This window comes from Gouania willdenowi, chromosome 21, assembly GCF_900634775.1.
Source record: "Gouania willdenowi chromosome 21, fGouWil2.1, whole genome shotgun sequence".
Classification (NCBI taxonomy): Eukaryota; Metazoa; Chordata; class Actinopteri; order Blenniiformes; family Gobiesocidae; genus Gouania; species Gouania willdenowi.
In genome coordinates this window covers 449,817-468,823 of record NC_041064.1, presented here as the reverse complement: position 1 = coordinate 468,823, position 19,007 = coordinate 449,817, and the positions used below count along the sequence as shown (strand labels likewise).

Sequence of the window (19,007 nt, the reverse complement as noted above, 5' to 3'; positions counted from 1 at the left end):
AGATGTATAGATGTATAGATGTATAGATAGATAGATAGATAGATGTATAGATGTATAGATACATAGATAGATATTAAGGGTGTAACAATACATGTATTTGTATTGAACCGTTACAGTACAGGACGTTGGGTTCAGGTACAGGGTTGTGCACAGGTGAGTTCCCGGAACAGAACGGAAGTTGCGTGTGTTTACTTCTACCTGCAGCTACATGCACATGGCTAATGCTAGCAAGAAACCAGAGGTGGAGGCCCCTCCCCTGTCGCTAAAGTCTAGCTTAGGAACACTTTTCCAGGTGAAATACTGTAACATAGAAAGAGCAGAGGATAAAACGAGGACAGTGTGCTGACATTGTTCAGATGAGATCATGTATATTTCTGGAAACATGACGAACATGTTAACTCAGTGAAAGTGTGAAAATCACTGTGATTAGAAAACGTCCTCAGTGTAAACACAGCTGACTCAGCATTTAAACAGCCTCTCCTAGTCATTCAGATCTGATCAAAACTGTAACAACTGTCATCAGAGTTTTTATATCAGCAGATAAAAGCTGTTAATAAGCTGTGAAGAGATTATTTTATTATATTTTATGTATTTTTTGTTTCAGAATATTATTATTACCAGGCAGCACTTTATAACAGTATTGTATTTTTTTAACTTTATTTTCATATTCTGTATAATGTTAAATACATTGTTGGTTAACTAAAGTTTTGAATAAACAAGTAATTTATGTTTTGCATTTTGTTCCAAACTGTACCGAAAATGAATCGAACTGTGACCTCAAAATCGAGGTACGTATCGAAGCGTGATGTTTGTGTATCGTTACAGCCCTAATAGATCTACTGTATAGTAGATCTGGATGGATGGAGCATTATCAGTACGCATGTGCGATTCCCGGGTCAATATATCCGGGTCAGAGTTCACGACTACCCAGCGTGTCAACAAAGCCCCTGTCTAGCGGAACAACCGGCTACGTATACGGACTTTTAGGCATTTACTTTGCTTAAGGTTGTTTTAAGGCAATATGCCAGGGTCCCATTGTTCAGTGCGTGGCTGTTCCAACGGTACACGTGGGATTAATACGTGGATGAAAGAGTTTTGCCCCGTTCACGAGTGCAATAAATGAACCTCACGATGTATATGCGACCCGCCATACGTACTCATCCCATTTCCTACTGAAAGAAAAGATCCAGAACGTCGTGCCGAATGGATTAAATCAGTAAGTTTGACATATACTGTACTACATTAAAGCTAACTAGTAAACTAGTATATAAATATTATATTGTGGTGTACATGTTAGAGAGGTGTCTCTCACCCAGCAGGTTTCGGGGGTTTGTTGGCGTCCTTTTCTTTCTCGCCACAATATGCCCGATCCCCCCCAGGATCAACTGTCAACATCGATCTCAAGCAGAGATTTATAATCAAGGTTGACAGCCTCTCGTTCCTGCTGTTTTTGAAATGACAATGCCCAAGCGAGGGCCACCAGTTCTTTCTTCCTCTTCCCAGTAACAACGTGTCCACGTCTCTTACAATATTCTTTTAAAACATCCACTTTACAACGCTCAAAATATTCAATAACTTTGTCAGACTCGGCCATGTTTACGTTTTATGATACGAGCGAGGCGGGAGCTGGGTAGTCCTGACCTTTGACCTGGACCAGCATGCTTTGCGCGCAGCGAGATGCGCTTATTGTGTGTGAGCAGAGACATGAGAGCAGCACATTGTTCAGGCTCAATGCCATGTGCTGCTCATGCTGCCTTCACAGCCAATCAGAACAGTCCTGAATGTCCTAGGAGCCAATCAGCGCTCTGCATACAAATGTTGAACACTGAGGAGCGCTGTGATTGGCTCCTGGAAAACAGAACATTGTGTTTGCAGCAGAGGAACCTGTTAACCTACATTAGTACGACTCCACCAACCAACCACATGGTGTGGCGCACGCTACACAGCCAATCAGAACTGGCTCACACATGCGATGCGTTCACGGACAGTTGTAAAATAGCAGATACCTATTCTTTCAGTTCAAAAAATTAACCCCCCCCCCCCCTCCCCCCCCGTGGTTTATAGTCAGTTTTTTTTAGCTGTTCATTCAGTTTCTAGTGGTATGATTATTATGTAATGATTGTGTGTAAATGTGTGTGTGTGATGTTAATAATGGTGGATTTGTAGAGCAGAGAAGAAGAATCTCTGATGTGGAGCTGCTGGATGATCGGGTATCTATGGAATGTGGACTAAAAACAGACACAACGCGTGACCACACACACACACACACACACACACACACACACACACACACACTGCTGCTATAAAGTGAGCTGGCATGTGAACAGATGATTGAAGCTCCACACAAACACAAATGAAAGTCACATAACAGTGTGTGTGTGTGTGTGTACCTGCAGCACACAGAGGCTGATGTGTGTGTGTGCATGTTGCACACTGATGGTGCTCAGGGCAGTGCATGTTTCTCTGCAGGTCATCTAGAGAACCTCACTGTCCTCCTTCAAGTACTCAATCTTTCTGGGTCCAGATGTTGTTCAGCTCCTGCTGATGGTGGGACTGTCCCAGGATGAAGGTGGAGCTCAGCCTATGATGAGCAGTTCCTCCTGGATCTGAGGGACTTTTAGGACATGAAGCTGTGAGTGTGGGACACTCAGAACATGCAGACATCAGAGCTCCTACCTGGTCCAGTCCTGGTCCTGGTGGTGCAGGTCTACAGGCTCAGTGATGTGTGTTAAAGTGTGTGTGAGACTCTGAGCTGAAGGTAAATATAGACCCAGTGAGGTCTGCTGACTCCGCCCCCACAGCTCTGATAGGTGGGTCAGTGTGTGAGCTCCTCTACACTGTGTCTGTCATAACTTTAAATTGGTTTTAAAAATGACGTGACTTATGATGGACAGTGATCACAGATGATAACATGTCTCTCCTGGTTCCATCTTCTACAACAAGCTGAACTTCACCAGGAAACTCAAGTATAAGAAGATCTTATTTTACTATTCATTCACCAAAACGGTTTAATCTTCCTCCACCTGCTGCTGGTATCACTCCATCACTGAAAACATGACTCAGCAATTTGACTATCTTGTTCATAAACGATGGTGTCATCACTTCTCATTTTGATGACACAGACAGTTTCATTGATATAAACACTTGCTTTTGAGGAATAGATGATTCATTTTGACATAGTGACGTGGTTTTACAGTTTGGAATAATTGTTTTAATAAATGCATTAAATGATGTGTAAATGTTAATAGTGAGAAAAGCACTAAAGTCTCTGTAGCGCCCCCAGTGGTCAGTGGATGTAATGCAGTAAAACTGTTAATGATGCTGTGATCACATGATCACTTTATACACACATCACATGTTGTCCAGCCTGTGATTTCACACACATATAACTGCTCATATTATAGTGTGTGTGTGTGTGTGTGTGTGAACACTTCACTCAGTGATGACACACTATAATGTCCTGTAGTTTTAATGAACATTAGCTAAGCTGTGGTTGTGAAGTTGTGTTTAAATGTTGTGTCACTAACTGGTTATGATCTATTTATTATCTTTATTGGTTATGATGAAGGTTACAGGTGATAAATTACAACAGTACAAAGTGTATCAAACATACTACAGGCAGAGGTGGGAGTTAATCCAGATGTGTTCACCTGCAGGAGGAGGATCATTATTCACTGAGAGAGACCACCATGATGTCTGAGTGTGTGACCCTCAGCTGTTCTAACCTTGATACACAATCTGTGTTCTAAAGTGGTCACGATACCAAAATGAGTAACCACGATACGATACCAGACAAAGTATCACGGTTTTGGATAATATCGTGATACTGAAGCCTTTTTCTATTATTATTAATATTATTATGAACTGTATTTGTACAAGTTATAAATACTTATTAATTACTTATAGTGTTGTTTGGTGCATGATAATAGTACATGAACAAAAGAATATAAGCAATAAAAAAAACTAATAAATGAAGATTTATATGGTTGAAATTAAAAAATAATAATTCAGTTTCTTTTGCAAATTAATTTATGTTTAACTAATATAAATAATCAACTTGGGATAATAAAATCACTGTCTTTAAAAAAAATCTAATTGACAATAATAATAATAATTCTTCTAAAATAAAATACAATCAACAGAAACTGATTCCCTATATTTGTGTGTATTTTGTAAATGTTGTTTGTACATTGTAAATATCTCTGTAAAAAATAATCCGTGTGGAAAAAAACAAAAAAGTGTTCCTCCTTTGGCTCTTATAGCTGGTGACAGCGCCTGCACAGTAGATCTGCTATTGTTTTACCGTCTCTACCTCGCTTAATGATAAAATAGTTCCAAATGGAACGATTGGAGTTTGGTTTTTATGAGTAAAATTGGTGATGCCACTGACGACGCCACCACCACAGACTAGTGGTGTTTCTACCATGTGTTCTCTGGTGTTTGTGACTGTAAACCATACACGTGTCCAGGTGAAACAGAACTTTAGCTTGTTCTTTGTTTTGAAGTGAGTTTCTGTTGAAGCAGAGCTGTCTTCAGTTCCGTCGTTTAGTGCCGGCAGAAACACACGAACAGCCAATCAGCTACAGACGGGCAGCGGTTGCCATGTTGATATGTTTTCAAGTGAATAGTGAGCAGTGAGTTTAGACTGTGCAGAGAGAAGCCAGGAGGAGAGTAGAGACAACCGCTATGTAGCAGAAACTGGTACCGGTAGTATCGTAATCCACGGTAGTACCGTTGTGTAGTATTTATAGTATAGTAGGAACCGTTACAATGTGGCACCGTACACGTACCGTGTGTATCATGGGTATCGTGCAACTATAGTGTGTTCTAATCTCTGCTCCATCTGTACACCACGCCTACTTTTTAGGGACACGCCCACAACAGAGCAGGAACCAAAACTCTCCGTTGACCAATCAGGACCAGGAACAAGTTCATCTGAGTCTGTGCTTTTAGTTCTGGAACATCTGGGCCTGTATTCACTAACCCTAAGCCTTAGACTGTTTTCAGTGGTGGACTGGGTCTGAATGAGTGGAGAACAGCTGATCATTTCATCTCCTTGGTTTGTCTGTAACCACTTACTGGAACCAGTTCACAAACTTCTTCCTTCTCTATTTGTTCTTTACCAACATTCAACAATGGAGCAGCGGTTTTCAAATGGCGGCGTGAAGTAAAGTCGGGCTTGGGAGTACCAGCGCAGAATTTCACGATTTTTATCTTAAAACCCACTTATTAGCAGCAAGACTGTAATTTTTGCATTGCCTAAACTTACAATGAGCATCAATAGCTACTTTTTAAGGCAGTCTGACGGCAGGCTACGCTATAAAAGCCCTGTGTCTGACGCAGCTGGAGCTTCCAACAGTGAGGCTAATGACGAGGCTAACATTCCTGCTAGCGACACAGAGGCTATGACTCCGGCACTTCAGGAGGTGATTCGTGCCGTAACAGCAAACCTGACTAAAGTTTTTGAAGACAAGTTTGAGCCAATCTCCCAGCTCCTGCAGTCTCAGCAGGAACAGCTGCAGAGTCACGAGACGCACATTAACGAGGCCGAGACGCGGATCTCGGCCATAGAGGATGCCTCTGCGCCCATACACGTCAAGGTTAAGTCGCTGGAGAAAAGGTGGCACCGCTGTTGGAATACGCCGATAGTCTGGAGAACCGAGGCAAACGCAAGAACATCCAAATTCTTAACATCCAAGAGCGGGCGGAGGGCGGCGATCCCACGCTGTTTTTTGAGAGTTGGCTCCCCAAACTTTTGAATATCGAGACGAAGACGGGCCGCATCAAAGTGGAGAGAGCACACCGCACAGGACCGCTCACAGCCCGGGACCAGAGACCGCGTCCGGTCGTGGTGAGACTTCACAACTACCAGGATAAGCAAAAGATTATGACCGCGTCGTGGGAGAAAAGTAAGAAGAAGCAGCCACTGAAACATGGCGATGCAACAGTGATGTTTTTTCAAGATTTCTCAGCCGCGGTGGTTCGTAAACGTAAAGGTTTCGATATGGTGAAGAAACGCTTGAAGTCTGTGGGGGCTGTATACAGGATGCTGTACCCCGCCCTACTCAAGGTGACTCATCGTGGGACCACCGGAGTTTTCTCGAATCCGGCTGATGTGGATAAATACCTGGACTCTCTGGAACAATCTGAGGTTGAGAACTCTCCGGACTAAAACGTGTCTCCATGATGCTCGTGAGCTACCTCCGTATTTCTGTGAGTAGCAGTCTGCTGCACGCTGACATATTTCACACGCATTAAAATGACTGAAACGACTATTCATACGTAAGCATTTGTTCGACAACAGTGGGTCGTATTTCTAATATCAATACTCCTTTTGTAAGCTAGGTTTTATTTCTTTGTTATTATAAGAGCTTACTCTTGTTGCCAGGAAACCCTTACACTTGTGCTCCTACAGATTAGGAGATTAATAGTGTATTTTGTTCTTTGCCAATGTTTGGCAGTTTTTCTTTCTTTTCCATTTGTTTTGGTGTTCGTAATGTGTTTTTCCGGCCGGTTCTGTTGAATACTTTTACAAATAGACAATATTATGGGATAGTGTTTAAAATAATGTGTGTTTTATATAAGTGAATAATTAATACCATGTCGACACTGAAAATATGTACTTGGAATGTGAATGGCATTCACACGCCAATCAAACGGAGAAAGGTCTTGAATTATCTGAGGAGGGAACAGGTTCATATAGCCTTGCTACAAGAAACACACTTAGATGATAAAGAACATGCTAAATTACAGCAGGGTGTCTTTCGATATGTTTATTCCTCCTCTTTCTCATCCAGGAGTAGGGCTGTAGCAATTCTAATCAAGAAAAATGTGCCTTTTATACTGGCAGACTGTATTAAGGACACAGGAGGGCGTTATGTGATTGTGAGGGGCATCTTATATGGAGAGGAAGTTGCATTTATGAGTTTGTACTGCCCCCCTGGACAACCGGGGGGCTACGTGGTTTCTGCTTTCACAAAAATTAGTTAATCTTAATATTAGGAATTTAGTTGTTGGGGGAGATTTTAATTGCCATTTAAATCCACTAATGGACAAATCCCCAGCAGGTAAGCAACACTTACTACCCCAAGCTAAATTAATTTCAAAGCTATGCGAAGAGCTGGCATTTGTAGATGTGTGGAGGGCACAACACCTGACAGATAAGGAATTTACTTTTTTTTCAAAGGTACATACATGCTATACTCGGATAGACTATTTTTTTGTGCCCAAATCCTTATTGCCATCTATCACATCAAGTTCTATAGGTAGTATAGTTTATATCTGGCCACGCTGCCGTCTTTATTGAGTGTAGTATTGGGGGTATGTCTGATCGGACCAGTAGGTGGCATTTCAATTCCTCAATATTATATGATAAAAAATTTGCTTCATTTTTTGTGGAGGAATTCAAACAGTTTTTTTCAATCAATGCAGCGTCCACAGACAACCCATCATTGTTATGGGAGACATCTAAAGCTTACTCCAGAGGCCTAATTACCTCCTACACTAAAAGTAAACGACGAAGACAAACAGAAACAGAATTATATTAGAATCTAAATTAAAGAAAGCTGAACAAGACTACCTCATTAAATCTTCAAATGGCAAACTCAAAGAGATCTCTGCTCTTCGATCCGCACTAGACTGTTTGTTAACAAATGAAGCAGAACGGAAAATGAGATTCGCTAGACAAAAATTATATGAACATGGCGATAAGCCAGGCAGATATTGGCCTATTAACAAAAAAAAAGGCAGACTCTCAAATATTTCTTCAATTAAAGATGTAAATGGCATGCAATTTTTCGACAGAGCAAAAATTAATGATACATTTAGAAATTTCTATGAGACACTATATAATTCACAGTTGCATACTAATAATTCTGGTTTAATGGATAGCTTTTTCTCACATCTCGATCTTCCTACATTAACAGAGGATCAAAAATCTTCCTTAGACTCTCCAATATCTAGGAAAGAAGTTTTGGATGCTATTAAAGGATTACAGTCTAGGAAGGCGGCAGGACCTGACGGACTCAGTTCCGAATTCTATAAAGAATTTTTAGATGTATTAGTAGATCCACTTCTAAATATGTATAATGATTCATTTGTAAAAGGCCTATTGCCTGCGTCTTTGAGGGAAGCCAATATTTCACTAATTCTCAAAAAGGAAAAACCACCTGAAGATTGTGCTTCGTATCGGCCAATCTCTCTATTAAATGTCGATTTGAGAATTCTCTCGAAGGTGCTAGCGAAACGTCTGGAAGGACTACTCCCCTTGCTTCATTAGGGGCCGCAATTCATACAATAACATGCGTAGGTTGCTGAACGTGATACAAATTTTTCAACAAAAGTCAATGCATGGTCTGGTTGCCTCTCTTGATGCTGAAAAGGCATTTGATCGTGTCGAATGGCCTTTTCTGTTTTACACCTTAAATAAATTTGGTTTGGGTAGCACATTTATAAATTGGATTAAGCTTTCTCTATAGTAGCCCTTGCTCGGCGGTCCTAACAAACGGTCTGCGGTCTCCCAGCTTTCAGGTTCGGAGGGGTACACGCCAGGGCTGTCCCCTCTCCCCGCTGCTTTTTTTCCTTAGCCATCGAGCCTTTAGCGGAAGCTGTGCGAGTCAATACGGACATACACGGTATAGCTATCGGTGAGAGGCATCATAAGATTACTTTGTACGCGGATGATGTCCTTATTTTCTTGACTAGGCCTGAGGTGTCCATTCCCTCTCTTGTTGAGACCATCAGTAGATTCAGTGCCATCTCAGGATACAAAATAAATTTTAACAAATCAGAGGTTATGCCTTTGGGCACTTTAAAAGAAAAACCTAAAATCCCCTCTCCATTCCCTTTCATGTGGTCACCAGAAGGATTTAAATATTTAGGGATCAAAGTAGTACCCAACTTTGATAGAATGTATAAATGTAATTTTATTCCCCTCTTTGATCGTATTAAACTGGACTTTGAGAGATGGAAAAATTTGCCCCTTTCCTGGTTGGGCCGTGTCTCGCTCCTGAAGATGAATGTCCTGCCCCGACTGTTATATCCGATTCAGATGATCCCAATTCTTTTCACACATAAGACAATAAAAACTTTGAATGGATGGATGAGCTCATTCATCTGGGCTGGAAGGAAACCACGTTTAAAAATCTCCACACTATGCCTTCCATCCTCAAAGGAGGCCTCGACCTCCCAGACATAAGGAAATATCAGCTCAGCGCTCACATGCGTGCTGCAGCTGACTGGGTTCAGAATCCTGTCTCTCTCTGGCTGAATATAGAGGCTCCATGTCCAAATTCCCTTTGAAGAATTTGTTATTTCTTAAAAAGTTCAAAAATCTGAAGTTGTCCTGCAGTAAAATCCACTTTCAATTCTCACTGTAAAGGCATGGAACATAGTTCAAAAATTGGAAGGGCGATCTCAACTGACTTCTTTATTTACACCTCTGTGTGATAACCCTCTTCTTTCCACCGGGAACGACTGACTATGGATTTGGGGTTTGGGAATCTAAAGGGATCTCTATTCTCTCAAACTTAATGGACGGACCCTCTATGCTGTCCTTTGACCAAATGGTTGATAAATATCACATCAAGAGACAGGATTTTTTCCGCTATTTGCAAGTGAGAGATTATGTTCAAAAGAAAACTTCATTACTTTCGGACCAATCTGTTTCTGACTTTGAAAAGCAAATATTCTTACCCAAGTTTAAAACCTCTATTAAGTCATCTTATAACATACTTAAAGAGTATTCAAACACTAACATTTCCCATTTGCGAGGGCTGTGGGAGAAAGAATTGGGAATGTAAATTAGTAATGAGGATTGGGACGATGTATGGAGTAATGCTAACTCCCTAAGTGTCTGTAATCGAGTAAAGCTCTACAATTTAAAATTTTACATCGTGTTCATATCTCTCCCTCCCTACGTCATAAATTTAATTCTGACCTTTCTCCGTTATGCCCCAAATGTAAGATTGAAGTGGGCACTCTTACACATTGTTATTGGGCCTGTACAAAAATACAATATTTTTGGTATGTTGTAAAATGTGAACTAGGGAAAATATTTTCACTTTCTGTTACTACAGAGTGTAATCCATTGACCATGTTACTTGGAATATCTGATGTCACTATCACTGGAAAATATGAAAGGAGACTTTATAGAATGCTTACATTTTGTGCGAGGAAATGTGTCCTTCTGAACTGGATTATAAAGCTCCATGCAAAGATCAGTGGCATCGGACAGTATTGGAATACGTGTCTCTGGACTACTTAACCTGCAAATTACATGATAAAGATGATGTGTTTCACAAAATCTGGGACCCTTTTATGTCGTACATTGGTATGGATATTTCCACCCTTTTTTATAGAGGTGCTGTGTGAACCTCTAAGACAACCCCTACAGTATGTTTAACTGCATCTTTCTCTTCTCTACGTTCGACTATCCCACCTGTCTAAACTGAGCCGGAATGTTTGTTTGTTTTTTGTTTGTTCTCTGTTTGATCTGCTTTTGTTTTTGCTGTTCTATTATATCTTGTGTTTTTGAAAGCAAAAATCCAATAAACATATTTTGGAAAAAAAAAAAATAACAATGGAGCAGCAACATTTTGTCCTCTTTTTCCTGGTTTTAAAGCTCTGGTTTGGGCCCTCATCGGTTCTCCTGATCACCCACAATGCCGTGCGCTCTACGTCATCTCTGATACTTCCTGTGTTTGACCTGCTCTGAGGCGGTTGTGTTCACAGTGAACCTAATCACTCTAGACTTTGAATGGAAACGCTCAGAGAGCCACAGAAACAATCACTCTAGAATTCTCCTATTTGATCCACTCTAGACTTGGTTTATGTTCACACCAACCAAACCAGGAGGACTATCAGAGGATCTGTGGGTGTGAACACACCCTTAGAAAGCCTTAAAGAGACAAGATGTCAGAAAGACAGAAGAAGAAAAGATGTTCTCCTTGTGTTGAACCACTAGGAAGTAATGACACGCTACAGGACTGACCGTGCAGGGATAATGTTTGTGGTTGACCTCCTCAGGGATGGAAATAGTAATGTAACATCCTCACACATCAACATCAGCTGCAGGACCAGGACCAGAGACCAGAAGGGTTCTCAGGAGGATGTTCCCTGGACTACGTTTAGTGTTCTTCTTTTACAACCACTGCTCCTCACAAGGACCTCAGGTTTCCTACAGCCTGCGAGCAGCAGCAGAACCCATGAAGGTCCAAAGGTACAACTGATAGCCCAGCACAGCCAGAACACAAACAGCTGCTGGACCTGACCGTGGTCCAGACCATCACAACCATCAAGAAGACATTAAACAACTTGCACCAAGGTCCAACACCCGAGGACTAAAGACCATGCTGATCAAGGAGAAACAAGAAAGCAGGAAGACTTTGAAACCACCTGAGCTAACCTGGATAGCCGTGGGAACGAGACGTGGACTCCATGTGATCTGCAGAACCAGGAGCTTCACAGAAACCTTTAGTGTCAGAGGGGGTGTGGCTATGGTGAAGAATCTCACAACGCAGAACCAGGAGAACCCTCTGAGGGGTGGTCTCAATGTGATCTTTGACATTCACATGGTCTCCATCCTCCTGTTTTAACTCACAAACATCTACAGCACACCACGGTTCACAGGTCACCACAACAATAAGGTCTCTTCATGACCTTAATAGGTCCAGGTTCTGACAGGCGGTCCTGGACCAGCTCCAGGTTTCAGTTTAAAGGAAGACAGGAGGTCACATGACCCATGTCCAAGCACCGGGTCAGAAGGAGGTGATCCCGTCAGGGTCAGAGGTCGTTGTCTCTGTAGCTCCTCCCCCAACCAAAAACACTGCCATGCTGGATTTGGACTGGTTCATCCTGAAGGTCCCTGCTCGGTGAAGGTTAAAGTTCAAAACCTGATCAGTGGAGACAACCCCAGGAGGCCGGACGCCATTTCTTCAGAGTGTACGGAGTCTTGACCCGACGTTTGATCTTCTCCGCTGAAGCACTGAGAGGAACATCTGTGAAAAAGAGCAGAGTTTGAACATCTGATACCTCCAGCACCAGGAGCTACGATAGGAGGAGAACATCTACCCAAGGCTAGACCAGGAGAGGACAGGTCCAAGGACCGGGGTCGCTCAGCTCTCCTGGGATTGGTCCGTCCTCGTGGTGTGAGGTCAGCTGACTGGGGCTCAGGTCCTGGACTCTGTGGACCAGCAGGATTTGAACCTTCTAATCCTGCAGCTAATTCTGGAGGGCTGAAGACCTGTGGACCTTCAGAACCTGAACCTGTGGACATTAAAGGTTGTTTTCATGATCAATCCAAGCCTGATCCTAGTCCATGAAGAGGATTTAAACCTTCACGTTCAGCACAAAACAAAAACTTTCACCAATGCTAACATGTAACAGCTAACACCGCCGCGAAAAACATGTAGCAGTTAACACCTAATGTTAACATGTAGCAGCTAGCACCTCAATGCTAACATGCAGCAGTTAGCACCTCAATGCTACATGTAGCAGCTAGCACCTCAATGCTAACATGTACCAGCTAGTACCTCAATGCTAACATGTAACAGCTAGCACATTAATGCTAACATGTAGCAGCTAGCACCTCAATGCTAACATGTAACAGCTAACACCGCCGCGAAAAACATGTAGCAGTTAACACCTAAATGTTAACATGTAGCAGCTAGCACCTCAATGCTAACATGCAGCAGTTAGCACCTCAATGCTAGCATGTAGCAGCTAGCACCTCAATGCTAGTACCTCAATGCTAACATGTAACAGCTAGCACATTAATGCTAACATGTAGCAGCTAGTACCTCAATGCTAACATGTAACAGCTAGTACCTCAATCTAACATGTAGCAGCTAGCACCTCAATGCTAACATGTACCAGCTAGTACCTCAATGCTAACAAGTAACAGCTAGTACCTCAATGCAAACATGTAACAGCTAGCACCTCAATGCTAACATGTAGCAGCTAACACCTTAATGCTAACATGTAGCAGCTAGCATCAATGCTAACATGTAGCAGCTAGCAGGGACAATGGTCCTATTGGAGCAGACAGTGCTCCAATCCACACTGACACTCAGACAGGGTTCAGAACCAATAATAAATCCATGAGTGACAAATGACAAAGTCAGTGATAAATGATTGTAGTGACAGTCGACCACTCTGTGGTAGAGGATGTGGGCGGGGCTAGAAGCGCTGCTACAGATAGCATCGTCTGACCCAACTTAATCAACTGTTATGTAGAAAAAACTATTTCAGACTAAAATCATCATCTTCATCAGTTGTTCTGTTTATTTCATGATATTTACAGATATTATAAATATTTTTACACTGTTCAGTTTATATTTCTCTGGAATGTTCTGGACTAAGTCATGTTTTCATTTTAATACAAAAACACATTTGTTTAAGAAAATTTACTAAAAATCCAGAAAAGCATGAATATATTTTAATTAAATATAAGTTAGTGTTTTGTAAACAATGTAATCATAATATTTATTTATTCATATTACACATTATGTTAAATAATAAACACTATTTAGTAGGGATGTAACGATTAATCGTAAGGCAGTTAAAAATCGATTCATAGGTATCACGGTTGATATCAATTTTCTGACAAATGTATCGCAGTACTTTTTTTTAACCAGCAGAGGGCGCTATCCGGAAGTGTAGGCGGCAGGCGGAGTCTGCTAATAGTTTCTTTCTGGCCGCCTTCTACTCTTAAACATGTTAATAAATGATTCATTACCCCTTTAGCACCGAAAGAATATCTGTAATATTACTTGAATATCTGTAAAAGTCACGTTTTTCTATAGCTCTGTCTGCTAGCATAGCTTCTCTTCTTCACTGCAAGATATCTGCATGCCAACCGACCACTGTGTTACCAGCACCCTCTGCTGGTCCAAACAAATATGACGTAAATCAGTGTAATGACTTTTTTTTTTTTTAAAGTCCAATTATTAAGGCACAAAATACATTTTCAGTTGCACTTTTAAAAGAAAAAGAACTATTATGTAGTTTTGCATTGTTTATTATAGAACCAGAATTTAAATTAATAGGCTTCATTTTCATTGTATTATTCCTTTATTTATTTCATTCAAGATTTATTTTTAGTTAAATTGCATTGTTTTGAATAGTTTATCAAGGAATTCTTTTGACAATGAAAAATATAAGGAAAATAATACAGTATTTTCTAAATTTGTCTACAGTCCCATTTTGTAAATGAAAAAATCGTGAGAGAATCGTATCGTGAACCCAGTATCGTGAATCGAATCGTATCGGGAGTTGAGTGAATCGTTACATCCCTACTATTTAGTTGTTTAAACATCGTGTGTGTGTGCGTGTGTGTGTGTGTGTGTGTTACCTGTGAACAGGTCTGAACACCTTCTAAAGCTCTCCCAGAACATCAGACCCAGGGCGTAGACGTCCACCTTCTTCAGAGCACGCCCCCAGTCCCTCAGGTTCACTGACCCCCCCAGGACCTCAGGAGACAGGTACCGGACTGACCTCACCTGGACACACACACTTAGTCCCCCATGCCCACTAACACTCTCGCACGCACACACAGACCTCGGCTATGGGCAGGGTGTGCTGGTCTCCATGGTAACAGGGTGTGTCCTTGAGGCTGATGGACAGGTTGAAGTCAGACAGGACACAGCTGAGGTCAGATCTCACCAGAATGTTCCTGCTGCTCACATCCCTGTGGGCCACGCCCACTTTGGACTCACCTGAAGACACCAGCAGGGTTACACACACACGCACACGCACACACACACACCTGGTGTGTGTAGCTCTGTATGGAGGAAGGACAGACCGAGGGTGACACCATGAGTCATTCGGCACATGGTCCACCAGTCCACTGAGTGGACGGACAGATACTGGGACAGACAGCCCTGACACACACACACACACACACACACACACACACACGCAGGACAGTGTCAAAGAGTGTGTGTGGTGTGTGTGTGGTGTGTGTGTGTCTCACATTTGAGTAGAACTCCATAACGATGATGAACTCTGGCTGCCCATCGGCCCCTATGCGTTGGCCGGCCCTGAGGAGGTGGACCAGGTTGTGGTGGGGGGGGCAGCCGGCCGTAGAGGAACCGCTCCCTAAAGAATGTCTGACGGTTCTCTGAGTTAAACAGTTTAACAGCAACACAGCGCTCGTTCAACACGCCTCTAAACACAGCGCCGTAACGGCCTCGACCAATCATCTACAGAGAGAGTAGGAGGGTTAGAGGGCACCCAGCGGGGGGGGGTCTGGGCGTGGTTCGGTACCTCCTCCAGCTGAAGCTCTCCATCCGACGCCTCCATCCTGTCCTCAGAGCTCACACTCTTCCTCCCTGAACACAACCACAGCACAAACACTGGAGGTCAAGGACCAGCTGGAGAGCAGGAGAACAGTCCCATTAGCAGCAGCAGTAAAGTTTACACCAGAAAACATACAATAAACACTTTACTACGATGAAAACAAAGATTTAAAACACACTTTACAAATGAAAGGAAATGAAGTTAATTTGAAAACAAAATCAGATCAAAGCATTCGTTCAACTTTAACCAAACAAACATTTGTGTGAGTCATTAGTGTGTGTGAGTCATTAGTGTGTGTGAGTCATTAGTGTGTGTGTGAGTCATTAGTGTGTGTGAGTAATTAGTGTGTGTGAGTCATTAGTGTGTGTGTGAGTCATTAGTGTGTGTGAGTAATTAGTGTGTGTGAGTCATTAGTGTGTGTGTGAGTCATTAGTGTGTGTGTGTGTGTGTGAGTCATTAGTGTGTGTGTGTGAGTCATTAGTGTGTGTGTGTCAGAGTCATTAGTGTGTGTGTGAGTCATTAGTGTGTGTGTGTGTGTGTGTGTGAGTCATTAGTGTGTGTGTGTGAGTCATTAGTGTGTGTGTGTCAGAGTCATTAGTGTGTGTGTGTGTGAGTCATTAGTGTGTGTGAGTCATTAGTGTGTGTGTGTGAGTCATTAGTGTGTGTGTGTGTGAGTCATTAGTGTGTGTGTGTGAGTCATTAGTGTGTGTGAGTGAGTCATTAGTGTGTGTGAGAGTCATTAGTGTGTGTGTGTGAGTCATTAGTGTGTGTGTGTCAATGGGACAAGGGTCCCATTGTTCAGTGCGTGGCTGTTCCAACGTACACGTGGGATTAATACGTGGATGAAAGAGTTTTGCCCCGTTCACGAGTGCAATAAATGAACCTCACGATGTATATGCGACCCGCCATACGTACTCATCCCATTTCCTACTGAAAGAAAAGATCCAGAACGTCGTGCCGAATGGATTAAATCAGTAAGTTTGACATATACTGTACTACATTAAAGCTAACTAGTAAACTAGTATATAAATATTATATTGTGGTGTACATGTTAGAGAGGTGTCTCTCACCCAGCAGGTTTCGGGGGTTTGTTGGCGTCCTTTTCTTTCTCGCCACAATATGCCCCGATCCCCCCCAGGATCAACTGTCAACATCGATCTCAAGCAGAGATTTATAATCAAGGTTGACAGCCTCTCGTTCCTGCTTGTTTTTGAAATGACAATGCCCAAGCGAGGGCCACCAGTTCTTTCTTCCTCTTCCCAGTAACAACGTGTCCACGTCTCTTACAATATTCTTTTAAACATCCACTTTACAACGCTCAAAATATTCAATAACTTTGTCAGACTCGGCCATGTTTACGTTTTATGATACGAGCGAGGCGGGAGCTGGGTAGTCCTGACCTTTGACCTGGACCAGCATGCTTTGCGCGCAGCGAGATGCGCTTATTGTGTGTGAGCAGAGACATGAGAGCAGCACATTGTTCAGGCTCAATGCATGTGCTGCTCATGCTGCCTTCACAGCCAATCAGAACAGTCCTGAATGTCCTAGGAGCCAATCAGCGCTCTGCATACAAATGTTGAACACTGAGGAGCGCTGTGATTGGCTCCTGGAAAACAGAACATTGTGTTTGCAGCAGAGGAACCTGTTAACCTACATTAGTACGACTCCACCAACCAACCACATGGTGTGGCGCACGCTACACAGCCAATCAGAACTGGCTCACACATGCGATGCGTTCACGGACAGTTGTAAAATAGCAGATACCTATTCTTTCAGTTCAAAAAATTAACCCCCCCCCCCCCTCCCCCCCCGTGGTTTATAGTCAGTTTTTTTTAGCTGTTCATTCAGTTTCTAGTGGTATGATTATTATGTAATGATTGTTTGTAAATGTGTGTGTGTGATGTTAATAATGGTGGATTTGTAGAGCAGAGAAGAAGAATCTCTGATGTGGAGCTGCTGGATGATCGGGTATCTATGGAATGTGGACTAAAACAGACACAACGCGTGACCACACACACACACACACACACACACACACACACACACACACTGCTGCTATAAAGTGAGCTGGCATGTGAACAGATGATTGAAGCTCCACACAAACACAAATGAAAGTCACATAACAGTGTGTGTGTGTGTGTGTACCTGCAGCACACAGAGGCTGATGTGTGTGTGTGCATGTTGCACACTGATGGTGCTCAGGGCAGTGCATGTTTCTCTGCAGGTCATCTAGAGAACCTCACTGTCCTCCTTCAAGTACTCAATCTTTCTGGGTCCAGATGTTGTTCAGCTCCTGCTGATGGTGGGACTGTCCCAGGATGAAGGTGGAGCTCAGCCTATGATGAGCAGTTCCTCCTGGATCTGAGGGACTTTTAGGACATGAAGCTGTGAGTGTGGGACACTCAGAACATGCAGACATCAGAGCTCCTACCTGGTCCAGTCCTGGTCCTGGTGGTGCAGGTCTACAGGCTCAGTGATGTGTGTTAAAGTGTGTGTGAGACTCTGAGCTGAAGGTAAATATAGACCCAGTGAGGTCTGCTGACTCCGCCCCCACAGCTCTGATAGGTGGGTCAGTGTGTGAGCTCCTCTACACTGTGTCTGTCATAACTTTAAATTGGTTTTAAAAATGACGTGACTTATGATGGACAGTGATCACAGATGATAACATGTCTCTCCTGGTTCCATCTTCTACAACCAGCTGAACTTCACCAGGAAACTCAAGTATAAGAAGATCTTATTTTACTATTCATTCACCAAAACGGTTTAATCTTCCTCCACCTGCTGCTGGTATCACTCCATCACTGAAAACATGACTCAGCAATTTGACTATCTTGTTCATAAACGATGGTGTCATCACTTCTCATTTTGATGACACAGACAGTTTCATTGATATAAACACTTGCTTTTGAGGAATAGATGATTCATTTTGACATAGTGACGTGGTTTTACAGTTTGGAATAATTGTTTTAATAAATGCATTAAATGATGTGTAAATGTTAATAGTGAGAAAAGCACTAAAGTCTCTGTAGCGCCCCCAGTGGTCAGTGGATGTAATGCAGTAAAACTGTTAATGATGCTGTGATCACATGATCACTTTATACACACATCACATGTTGTCCAGCCTGTGATTTCACACACATATAACTGCTCATATTATAGTGTGTGTGTGTGTGTGTGTGTGAACACTTCACTCAGTGATGACACACTATAATGTCCTGTAGTTTTAATGAACATTAGCTAAGCTGTGGTTGTGAAGTTGTGTTTAAATGTTGTGTCACTAACTGGTTATGATCTATTTATTATCTTTATTGGTTATGATGAAGGTTACAGGTGATAAATTACAAACAGTACAAAGTGTATCAAACATACTACAGGCAGAGGTGGGAGTTAATCCAGATGTGTTCACCTGCAGGAGGAGGATCATTATTCACTGAGAGAGACCACCATGATGTCTGAGTGTGTGACCCTCAGCTGTTCTAACCTTGATACACAATCTGTGTTCTAAAGTGGTCACGATACCAAAATGAGTAACCACGATACGATACCAGACAAAGTATCACGGTTTTGGATAATATCGTGATACTGAAGCCTTTTTCTATTATTATTAATATTATTATGAACTGTATTTGTACAAGTTATAAATACTTATTAATTACTTATAGTGTTGTTTGGTGCATGATAATAGTACATGAACAAAAGAATATAAGCAA

The 19,007-nt window shown here is 42.2% G+C and overlaps 2 protein-coding genes and 1 long non-coding RNA gene across 4 annotated transcripts in view; all 3 read right to left on the bottom strand.

Moving 5' to 3' along the window:
* ccdc141 (coiled-coil domain containing 141) overlaps positions 1–2,881 on the bottom strand; it is a 20,542-nt gene extending 17,661 nt beyond the window's left edge. For both annotated transcript variants that reach the window (XM_028435603.1, XM_028435605.1), the window contains exons 1-2: positions 2,677–2,881; positions 2,391–2,614 (exon numbers count right to left, since the gene is read on the bottom strand). In XM_028435603.1, the coding sequence (XP_028291404.1) occupies positions 2,391–2,474 (84 nt within the window). In that variant the 5' untranslated portion in view covers positions 2,475–2,614; positions 2,677–2,881. The remainder of the gene's footprint in view (positions 1–2,390; positions 2,615–2,676) is intronic.
* An 8,518-nt stretch (positions 2,882–11,399) lies between these two features.
* Positions 11,400–15,022, bottom strand: LOC114455042 (bone morphogenetic protein receptor type-2-like). Its single transcript, XM_028436046.1, has 7 exons — positions 14,972–15,022; positions 14,801–14,879; positions 14,557–14,714; positions 14,351–14,498; positions 12,070–12,264; positions 11,910–11,996; positions 11,400–11,605 (listed from the first exon to the last, which is right to left on the bottom strand). Exons 1-7 carry the CDS (start codon positions 14,987–14,989, stop codon positions 11,400–11,402), a joined length of 891 nt encoding a protein of 296 aa, XP_028291847.1. The 5' UTR covers positions 14,990–15,022.
* Positions 15,023–15,055: 33 nt separating this feature from the next.
* On the bottom strand, positions 15,056–17,983 carry LOC114454837 (uncharacterized). The gene is made up of 3 exons (XR_003672637.1): positions 17,729–17,983; positions 17,443–17,666; positions 15,056–15,329 (listed from the first exon to the last, which is right to left on the bottom strand). It is a non-coding gene; the product is annotated as an uncharacterized LOC114454837 (long non-coding RNA).
* Positions 17,984–19,007: the final 1,024 nt, after the last annotated feature.